Source organism: Pollachius pollachius, assembly GCF_949987615.1.
Source record: "Pollachius pollachius genome assembly, contig: scaffold_227, whole genome shotgun sequence".
NCBI classification, from domain to species: domain Eukaryota; kingdom Metazoa; phylum Chordata; class Actinopteri; order Gadiformes; family Gadidae; genus Pollachius; species Pollachius pollachius.
In genome coordinates, this window is record NW_027641235.1 from 1,561 (window position 1) to 12,826 (window position 11,266).

At 49.1% G+C, this 11,266-nt stretch overlaps 1 protein-coding gene across 1 annotated transcript; it reads left to right on the plus strand.

The window, feature by feature from the left end:
• Positions 1-1,820: 1,820 nt before the first annotated feature.
• On the plus strand, positions 1,821-10,502 carry LOC307091697 (TNF receptor-associated factor 4-like). Its single transcript, XM_079759347.1, has 5 exons — positions 1,821-1,947; positions 3,134-3,295; positions 4,701-4,862; positions 5,827-5,982; positions 7,585-10,502. The coding sequence occupies exons 1-5, from the start codon at positions 1,933-1,935 to the stop codon at positions 8,215-8,217; spliced, it is 1,128 nt and encodes a 375-aa protein (XP_079615473.1). The 5' UTR covers positions 1,821-1,932; the 3' UTR covers positions 8,218-10,502.
• The last annotated feature ends 764 nt before the right edge of the window (positions 10,503-11,266 follow it).

Below are 11,266 nucleotides of genomic sequence, written 5' to 3' on the forward strand. Positions count from 1 at the left end.
GGGGGCCCTAATCAAGCCCCGGGTGGCGGGCTACGCTCGGCATGGTTTCTGCTGCGCTCGCTGCACACAATGTCCCCGTGGCAGGGTGGCTTTCTGTGACGTTAGCCCAGAGCAAACGTGACCTCGCTGGGGGGGGGGGGGGGGGGGGGGGGGGGGGGGTTACACGAGGGCAACAATGGCTGAAGGCTGGCTGAAGAGGTCCTGGTCTTAGTGGCTCAGCAGAGCTTACTGCCCCTGATCCGCGTGTTGGAGAAAGAAATGGACAAAAAAATAAAAGGAAAAGCCAGTCATTACTGGTGAGGGCCCCCGCTGGGTTTTAGGGAGAAGGATGAGAGGGGGGGGGGGGCTTCACTTTACTTTAGAGGGTTTTTTCCGGGCTCTGCTGCAGAACGAGAGTCCCTGCTTTGGACTCGTGGTTGGTGGTGTGATGTGCAGTGTTTATAGGTTCAGCCCCCTCAACTCGTTCATCCCCTTGTTCTTCTAGTCCTCAGTGTTTTCCCCCGGGTGTGGGGACTGAGTAGGCCAGGTCTCTTGGGGGCAAACGCATGAGTGGATCTGATCATAATGGCTGTGCTTTCACTGTGATCGTACTTCCCTGCGACTTCCACAGCAGCAGATACACAGAGTTCTTCTGAACGCCCGCATTAAACCCATGAGCTCCGTGAGAGGGATGTGAAAAGCCGTGTTTTTTCTGTGTCATCGTGGTAACTACCCCCAAGACACACACACACACACACACACACACACACACACACACACACACACACACACACACACACACACACACACACACACACACACACACACACACACACATAAAGACAGTGCTGCATAACTCGCCTGGCCGCGGAGGGGCTCTTATGGAGCCGTTTAAAAAAAGGAAGTTGGGCCGTTTAGAGGTTTAGAGGAAGTCACTTAACGTGTTTTACTGCTGCCGTCCCTCTGTGTGTGTGTGTGTGTGTGTGTGTGTGTGTGTGTGTGTGTGTGTGTGTGTGTGTGTGTGTGTGTGTGTGGGTTGGGGGGTTGGGGCCGCCCTAGGGAGGGGGATGTTGTGTGAGTGCATTGAAAACGATCTCATCCTTCTTGATTAGAGAATACTGGATATTACCGTACTGTATTGCAACAAGACTGACAGGTTATCCTATCTCTCTGTCTCTCTGTTTATGTCTCTCTCTCTCTGTCTCTGTCTCTCTGTTTATGTCTCTCTCTCTCTCTGTCCCTCTCTGTCTCTCTCTCTGTCTCTCTGTTATGTCTCTCTCTCTCTGTCTCTCTCTCTGTCTCTCTGTTTATGTCTCTCTCTCTGTCTCTCTCTCTCTCTCTCTCTCTGTCTCTCTGTTTGTCTCTCTCTCTCTCTCTCTCTGTCTCTCTCTCTGTCTCTCTCTCTCTGTCTCTTTGCCTCGCTCTCTGTCTCTTTCTGTCTTTTTCTTTGACGTCCCCTTCTCTCCACCTCCCCCCACACTTTCTACCCTCTCATTCCCAGAGGACTGTTGAGTCATAAAAGAATGGTGATAAAAATCATCTGATTATTTACTCTTGTGTGCCTCTGAGAACAACACATACACACACACACACACACACACACACACACACACACACACACACACACACACACACACAGTAAACCGTAAAGAAGCATTTACAGTCGGCCATACGTTATTGATCAAATTCCTTACAGTTGGCCCCTGGCCGTCCTAGCACATCGTCTAAATCAAGACACCGACCGATAGACCCCGGTGGACCAGCCGTTGTTACGGACCTTTTTAGTCATCATCTGATCGGATTGATTGATTGATTGATTGATTGATTGATTGATTGATTGATTGATTGATTGATTGGTTTCAGATCTACCCGGACCCCGAGCTGGAGCAGCAGATCCTGGCCCTCCCCATCCGCTGTATCCACAGTGAGGAGGGGTGCCGCTGGACGGGCCAGATGAAGCAGCTCCAGGTTGGTACCGGGCCCTCCTCTTCCTCACCTGTGTCCCTCTCATCAAGTCCCTCCTCTTCCTCACCTGTATCTCTGACATCGAGACCCTCCTCTTCTTCACCTGTATCGCTGTCATCGAGACCCTCCTCTTCCTCACTTCCTCACCTGTATCCCTGTCATCGAGACCCTCCTCTTCTCACTTCTTCACCTGTATCCCTGTCATCGAGACCCTCCTCTTCCTCCCCTCCTCACCTGTATCTCTGTCATCGAGACCCTCCTCTTCCTCACTTCCTCACCTGTACCCCTGTTGAGACCCCCCTCTTCTTCACCTGTATCCCTGTCATCGAGACCCTCCTCTTCTTCACTTCCTCACCTGTATCCCTGTCATCGAGACCCTCCTCCCCTGTATCCCTGTCATCGAGACCCTCCTCCCCTGTATCCCTGTCATCGGGACCCTCCTCTTCCTCCCCTCCTCCCCTGTATCCCTGTCATCGGGACCGTCCTCTCCTGGAGAATAGATCATCCTAGCCGTCACATGAGAATTTTCTTCAGCTTGAAGAAAGCGTACAAGCGCACACAGGAAGTTGAAAAGGCTGTGAACCACAAGTAGACGATGCAGTAGTAGCGTACAAGCATACTACTATCCTACATTAGATCATACTGTGGCTCCTTTCTCACTGCTGTGACCTCATATATTTATATATACACACACACACACGCACGCAAGCACGCGCACACACACACACACTCCCACACACCTGAGCCCCCACCACCTCTCCGGCGTCAGACCTGCTTTGTCTCCCAGCCTTGGATGGAAGCCAGGACCTGTGTGTGTGTGTGTGCGCCTGTGATTCTCTGTCTGTTTCTCTCTGGCTCTCTCGCTGGCTCTCTCTCTGGCTCTCTCTCTCTGGCTCTCTCTCGCTGGCTCTCTCTCTGGCTCTCTCTCTGGCTCTCTCGCTGGCTCTCTCGCTGGCTCTCTCGCTGGCTCTCTCTCTGGCTCTCTCTCTGGCTCTATCTCTGGCTCTATCTCTCTGGCTCTCTCTCTGGCTATCTCGCTGGCTCTCTCTCTCTCTCTCTGGCTCTCTCTCTCTCTCTCTCTCTCTCTCTCTCTCTCTCTCTCTCTCTCTCTCTCTCTCTCTCTCTCTCTCTCTCTCTCTCTCTCTCACCACACACGTTTAGCATGTCTCTCGCCCCCCCCCCCTTCCAGGGCCACTTCTCCACCTGCGCCTTCAACGTCATTCCGTGCCCCAACCGCTGCGCCATCAAGCTGACGCGGCGCGACCTCCCTGACCACCTGCAGCACGACTGCCCCAAGCGCAAGGTCAAGTGCGAGTTCTGTGGCAGCGAGTTCACCGGCGAGGCGTACGAGGTAAGGACACACGCAAACAGACACACACAGACCCACATAGACACAGAGACACAGACACACACAGACTGAAGTTCCGTGAGAAGACGTTCAGAAGAAGCCCGCCATCTTAGCTTCTTCACTGGCCGCTCTAGACTGACAAAGCTATTTCCACGATTTGGGCCACATCGGGAATCAAACCTGCGGCTCCCTGGCCGGTAAAGCCACCGGCTGTGATTCACCGGCTGTGATCTCGCTCTCTCTTGCTAGTGCGCCGCAGGTTAGATTCACCCACAATCCTGCCCCACGTTCCACCATAACATTATCTACACTAGTTCTGTGTTTACCTTGAAAGACTTTCACAAATCGCTAAGTCTCTGTGATAGAATCAGTGTGAAGGCCTCGTTGAGCGTGTGCTCGCTGACGGCAGACCGGGGTCAAAGGTCGGCAGTGTTTTTCGAGTAAACACACGTGCTGGCCCACTGTGTGTGTGTGTGTGTGTGTGTGTGTGTGTGTGTGTGTGTGTGTGTGTGTGTTGGTAAGTGCGTCCCTCTAATCTGTACCTTTCTGTCTTCTTTCCTCGTGTTTACATCCTGGCCACATGGCCTCTGACGTGCCTGCAATAACATGTCTGAAAAACACAACAATGGCGTCTTTTTATATAAAGATTATTCATCCCAGTGTTTTCTTTCGATGATTCCTGAAATGTCCGTTTAACAGCTCGACATAATAAGAGAGATTATAGTCCGGCAGTAGAGGCTACTGCTTTATTTTATTGGCGGTGTCCTGTAGAGTAATTTATACAAATCACTGTCATTATGAACAGTTTAGTTTTAGTATCAGACGACTCATAAAGAAGACAAACTCCCTCAGGCGCTAAAGCGGTTTATCTTTCGCAATAAACAACACGCTCCAATCGCCTCTGATCTATTTATAATCCGACAATGACTGCAATGCTTCTCCTTTGTGTTTCCTGGTTCCTCATTCTCGTCTTCATTCTCGTTCTTCACCTCCTCCTTCTCCTTCTCCCTCTCCTTGTTCTCCTCCTCCTTGTTCTCCTCCTTCTCCTTGTTCTCCTCCTCCTTCTCCTATTCTCCTCCTCCTTGTTCTCCTCCTTCTCCTTGTTCTCCTCCTCCTTCTCCTATTCTCCTCCTCCTTGTTCTCCTCCTTCTCCTTGTTATCCTCCTCCTTCTCCTATTCTCCTCCTCCTTGTTCTCCTCCTTCTCCTTGTTCTCCTCCTCCTTCTCCTATTCTCCTTCTCCTTGTTCTCCTTCTCCTTCTCCTCCTCCTTCCTCTACTTGTTCTCTTCCTTCTCCTTCACCTCCTTCTCCTTGTTCTCCTCCTTCTCCTCCTTGTTCTCCTTCTTATCCTCTTCCTCCTCCTTCTCCTTCTTGTTCTCCTCCTCCTCCTGCACCTCCTCCTCCTCCAGAACCACCAGGGCATCTGTCCCCAGGAGAGCGTCTACTGTGAGAACAAATGCGGGGCTCGGATGATGCGGCGCCTTCTGTCGCAGCACAGCATGGCCGAGTGCCCCAAGCGCACGCAGCCCTGCAAGTACTGCGGCAAGGAGTTCGTCTTCGACACCATCCAGGTGAGCTCTCGGCTAGTCTGCGCTCCTCAGCAAGCGTGCGCTTTTAATGTGGAAAGCACCTGTGATGAATTCAGAAGAACCGGTTCATCCAGGGAGGGCCATCCCCAACTGGTCATCCTGTAGGGGACAGGTGTTGGGGGTTGAGTGCTTTAGCTGCTACGCTATCTTGCACCCCACGCAATCCCACAATCTGGAGCCAGGAAGAACATTCCGTCTCTCTTATTGAACTTCATGATGTTAAGGGGAATGCACTGGCACACATTGGATGATGGTTTTCCCCGTAGTGTCTTTTGATCTGGGTAAGATGGATCCCATCTCAGGTCTGTTTTGTAGTTTCAGTGTTAGCTTCGCAGCCTCAATGAGCTTCAATGTTAGTTCACCCTTTGCGCTGAGTTTCAACTGGGTCTCTAGCCTCCTAAGAGCCTCCCACGTGAGGCAGAAAGTTCGCTGTGCAACATGCATTCAGCTAACCCTTCCAGCCTAGCCTCCAGCACGCCAGCAACAGCCCCAAAGTGGAGCAACCGTAAAATCCCGTAAAACACGAGGTATCCTGTGTGTGCTGCAGGGGGCTGATGTTAGTCACGCCATGGTTAGGTTATCACGGATGACTCATTGAGGAGCTGTGTTTAGAAGGCTGGCATTCACACTATCTTGCCCTATGGCTGTTTGATACGTCAGCCTCGCCAGTGCCTCTCGGGTGAAACCACCTCGCACACTCCAAACTCCGATTAGCATTCTCCTCTGCCAGGTGACTGCTTGTTACCACACCAACACCTCACTTATCTACACACACGCCCCAGTTAATGATCAAGCCATGGTATTTTTATTTCTTTCGATGGGTTAAACAACATGGGAATGACTTGTTTGCGCGTGTTTACCGCGTGTGACTCATGCTGTGTCATCGCCCAGCGTGTTTTGATCGATTCATTGATTGATGTGTTGTTGACTTCCTCCCCAACTCCAGAACCACCAGTACCACTGCCCCCGCTTCCCAGTCCAGTGCCCCAACCAGTGCGGCACGCCCAACATCGCCCGCGAGGACCTGGCCAACCACGTGAAGGACAACTGCGGCAGCGCGCTCGTCCTCTGCCCCTTTAAAGACGCGGGCTGCAAACACCGGGTAAGCCCCGCCCCCTCTCCACCACGTATGACATCATTGTTTCATTGTCGAAGGTGCGGAACAATCACAAGGTCATATCTTTACAGTTAAAATTTTACGACCAGCTTATGATAATTTAAGGAGTAAAGAACACACAGATTAGGGATAACAATTATAAAATAGTGCAAATGATCACATTCCATGCTATTATCTGTTTCTGCCACTAGCATTGGCTGTTTTCCTAGCCGGAGCCTAGCCTGGTGGGCTCGGTTATGAGGAAAACACATCCAGAAACAAATCGGCTTCTGGCTGAATTTAGACTGTACTCTGAAGCTGGTAGACCAGAACATAGTTTTGGTCTGGAATTGACCCTTTGGGAAAACCCCACCCCACTGCTCAAGTCTTTCATCGTGGTACAAACGATTTTGGTTTTACTTCTTTGGAAATCCCTCTTACAAGTCGAAAGTCTTGAAAAGGACTTCAAACCAAACGTCACTCTTGAGGGAGACGTCCATGGTGGGTGGGGGGTCTCAGTCAGAGGGATATAGTATATCATTCCATCAGGGTAAGCTTTTGTGATGGGAGGTTGTCCGTGTTTCAAGTCGTGTTAAGGGTTTCCAAACAGTCTGCAGCTGACGTAAGAGATTGTTGAACTATTGCTTGTTCACTTTTGAAGCCCTGCGACATAATAATACATCTTGCATTTGTAAGAATCTACTATCAAGAGGAGAGTATTGGCTGTGATTATTTTGTACAATTGAGTCATTCAATTTGGACGTATTTATACAGTTTTTCCATAGCAAGGTTTGTTCATTATATTCCAAGCTTGTGCCTGTGGAGGATTTATTTTAATGAGAGCAACACATTGTGACTCTTAACAGCACCCTGGTGTCTATTTTTAATAGCAACGTCACCGCGAGATTCTGTGGACGGGCTCGGAGGGAGAAGGGAGCCGTGTTAATACGTCCCCGACTCCCTCCTCTCTGAATAAAATCACAAAGTCGTCCGGAATACTGGCTGTGTCAACACAACCGTCCCTGACAAAATGCATAAAGTGCTTCCCTAAACAAAAACAAAAAACTGTAAATAGAATGTCACGGCAACCAGATCATCGTCTCACATGTTCCCTGGCGTGCCTCCAACATGGAGAGCCAATCGTGTGCAGACACCATAATCGTTTCCTGATGTGTGGATGGAGAAGATGCATCCCTAGTCCCATTTTGTAAACTGCGGCATGATGTACCACAGCCTATCCTACGCAAACATCTCACATCCAGCTGCTGTCTCATAAATAACATCTTCCTTGGTTTATGTCTCTATTACTCTCGCTCTGTCTCTGTGTCTCTCTCTCTGTCCCAATCTTTGTGTGTCTCTCCCTCTGTGTGTGTGTCTCTCTCTCTGTCTATGAGTCTATCTCTGTCTCTCTGTATCTTTCTCTTCCTACATTCGCAACATATTGCGAGAAGCTGTGTTCAGTAGAACAGGGTAAAACCAAGTCTACCTAAGAGTTGACATAGCGTTTCTACTTCAAATGTAAAACGACTCCGTCAATAAAGTCCATTTCAAAAACTAAACTCTCCCTCCCCCCTCTCCCCTCTCCCCTCTCCCCTCTCCCCACGCCAGTGCCCCAAGCTCGCCATCGGCCGGCACCTGGAGGACACCACCAAGTCCCACCTGACTATGATGAGCAGCCTGGTGGGCCGGCAGCGCCAGGAGATCCTGGAGTTGCGGCGCGAGATGGAGGAGCTGTCGGTGAGCCACGACGGCGTGCTGATCTGGAAGCTTGGCGACTACTCGCGCAAGCTTCAGGAGGCCAAGCTGCGCAACAACCACGAGTTCTTCAGCCCGCCCTTCTACACTCACCGCTACGGCTACAAGCTGCAGGTGTCGGCCTTCCTCAACGGCAACGGCAGCGGGGAAGGCTCGCACCTCTCCATCTACATCCGCGTGCTGCCCGGCGAGTACGACAACCTGCTGGAGTGGCCTTTCTCCTACAAGGTGACCTTCTCCATCCTGGACCAGAGCGACCCGTCCCTGTCCAAGGCGCAGCACATCACGGAGACCTTCAACCCCGACCCCAACTGGAAGAACTTCCAGAAGCCGTGCAGCACGCGCAACTCGCTGGACGAGAGCACCCTGGGCTTCGGCTACCCCAAGTTCATCTCCCACGACGAGATCAAGAAGAGGAACTACGTGCGGGACAACTCCATCTTCCTCAAGGCGTCGATAGAGATCCCCCAGAAGATCATGTCCTAAGGCGAGGGTGTTTTTAGTGTTTTGGGGGTTTCGCTCTTTTTCTTTTTTTAACTGTGAAGAAGTGAGGAGAAGAAAGGGGGAAACGGTTAAGGACGGGAACTTGAGACACTTAAGCAAACTCTTAAAACACTTTTGTGTATAATTGTACACACTTATCTTTTCAAGACACTTCTTCCTTTGCAGCCGCCCCTTTCCCCTCCGCGACGGGGCTCGGAGCGAGTTTGATTGGCTCTCGCTCGGCCGACCGGATGACTCTGTCAGAGAACTCGTCTGTTTGGTCTGCGGAGCCGTCACTCTGACTACCTGTTGGGTTTTTTTCCTTTTTGTACAAATTTGGTTGTTGTTTTTTTTCATTATGTTTTTTAAATCTCGATCTGCAACGAAAAAGCCTTCGATATCAATCAGTGCCTCAAGAGTTTATATTAAGTTATATTTCAGTTTTGTTTTTGTTTTTATCTTTAGCATTAGCATCTTTAGCATCACAGATTCTAAAGTACTGGAAACACGGAGGCGGGCTTTCAGGTAGTTAAAGAAGAAGGGGATGGGGGGGGGATCGGGAGGAGACTTTGCACTTAACAGAACAACAATGGACGCCGGAGCATCTTAATGTCCGGGACGGTTTCTTTTTTCAAACAACACACACACACGCGGAGCTCCGACGAACTCTAACTCAGCCCTCAACTGCCTTTTGTTTACACACTCTTATAGTATATACTCCCCGCCGATCCGTTAACACGTTCAAGGAGCAAAAGAGATTACCGGTCATAAATGCAAGTCGTCCGATTAACAAAGTGTACCCCCCCTCCTGTGCGCTGTGCTGACCCTCTCCCCCCCTCGGTGCAGCCGTGTGTGATTCGTGGTTGATACTTCCTGTTCCTGTTGTCGGTTTGTGTTCATGGAACATTGTGACGTCGTTACCAAAACACACACACATACACACATACAAGTGCAAACGAACTGACACACACACACACACACACACACACACACACACACATTCTGTAACACACACGCACACACACATACACAAACACATACACACATATACATACACACATACATACTCATTGACACACAAACACACTCACACACACAATATCACACACACACACGCTCAACATAGGAGTTTGAGGATGTTTTTATCCTATTGTGGAATCCCACAATAGACAAAGCACCTTCGTTTTGGTTCCTTAAAATGGGCCAAGCAACCAAAGGAAAGGCCAGTCAGAAGGGGTGAGGGTCCGATGTGTGTTGGAAAGCTGAAGCCATGTGGCCTTTTTCTATGTCTTGGCATGAGCCTGGAGAGGAAGAAGAGATTGAACAAGTGCATGCTTTGTGTGCTATTACCCGGACCACCTTTTTTAAAATACTGTAATCTGTATCCTTGAAAAACTCTCGCTGTCTCGGTTCCTAATTTGTTCTTTTTTTCGGGGACGGTGACAGTCGGGACGAACGGAAACGGCCCGCCGTCGGATGGAATGACGTTGTGTTTTGTTTTTTTATATACATGGAGAATGTGAACACTGTTGATAATCTGCATCCCTGGAAAGGACCATGATTAGCCGTTAGAAGATTGAGCTGTGAATTGCGTTGTTTCTCCGTTCCCTCGGCAGAATGGGTCGAGGATGCTGAGTTTTTCTTTTGGTTTTAAAGCCTCCTCTGGAAAACCTGGGGGGGGGGGGGGGGGGCATCTGAGAACTTTTATGTCGGTTACCATGGTCACCACCAACCATCTGAATATGAGGTTTGATGAGCCTTGCGCAATACTTGTATGTCAGACACCGGCTGCATCGGTACTGGACGACTTGTGAATACTAACGTCACCCACGGAAGCACATTCTTTCTGTCTTTTTATTATTCATGATCCCTGGTTTCTTGTTGTAATACCAGCCGATATTTTACAGTGATTTGAAGAAGTATGGAAGAAAAAAAAAACACTTTTTGTAAGATTCTGTATTTTTAAAAATACCTAACTGTTTTATACAACACTTTTTTTTTGTTTGTTGGGGGTTTCACCCGGGGAAATTTCACAACCCTTACGGTCTCTTGGACATATTGATAATATGTCTGTTTTGTTTGTCCCTCGGTCTGTCTCTGTTTGTGTGGTTGTCTGTCTGCGTGGTTTGAATCTGACATATTCTGTCTGTATTATTTCCTCTTAAAAGTATTTATTTTTAAAAAAGCCATCATGTGCGCTTGATTGAACAGATGGCACAAATGTTTTATTATGTTGATTGATGAGTGCTTGTCAACTTCTTAAGCTTAAATAAAACAACTATCATGAAGAGCTGGTCAACCTGTCTGCATGTTTTCATCGTGGAGCTAAGTAGATTACTGTTGTTAATATACGGAAGCTCTGTTTTGTTACACTTCAACAGCTGTAGATGATGAAAGCGCCTTTTATACACATGATTCATACGTAGAACAGCTTGACATTTGAAAAGGAATACGTTTAAACGAGAACAAACAATCACAGTATGATATAAAGCAGCCAGAGACTTGAATCCGACTTTAAATCATCACAAATGTTCTTGTTTGAGAAGTGCCAGTAAAAGCCTGCTTCTCTAGTACCTCGGTTAAGTTGAAGTTGAGCAATAATATCAACCTTTAAATCCTATTTTGCTCTGGGTGGGGTTCATTGAATCTCAGAGACTAGAAGACAGGGTTGCATTCGACCATGTGGACACATTACGGAGGACCCAGCAAATTATCTCCACGTCTATCCCTGTCTCTCTCCCTGTCGTTGTCTCTGTCTCTCTCTCTCTTTCTGTCTCTCTCTGTCTGTCTGTCTGTCTGTGTATGTCTCTGTCAAAAGTCCCAGAGAGTTACCCTGAACTACTAATCTACTCCCTTATAATCACAAAGTAATGCAATGATCCAGGTGAGATAAACCAGCGACTTAATGGATTGGATGTAGCAACGCTGTCTCCCTTGCCCTGCCCGCCCCATGCGGTCAGGGAGCAGGAAAACTCCCTGGGACCCGAGCTCACGCCCATTCCAGATGAAAGGGAGGGAATGATTCCCGTCACAAACCCCAGAGGATTATGTC

Bases quoted from the DNA above. Each gene is read 5' to 3' on its own strand.
- LOC307091697 (XM_079759347.1), top strand. The intron at 3,296-4,700 runs GTAAGGACACAC...CTCCTCCTCCAG, and splicing joins TCACCGGCGAGGCGTACGAG to AACCACCAGGGCATCTGTCC. The intron at 5,983-7,584 runs GTAAGCCCCGCC...TCCCCACGCCAG, and splicing joins ACGCGGGCTGCAAACACCGG to TGCCCCAAGCTCGCCATCGG.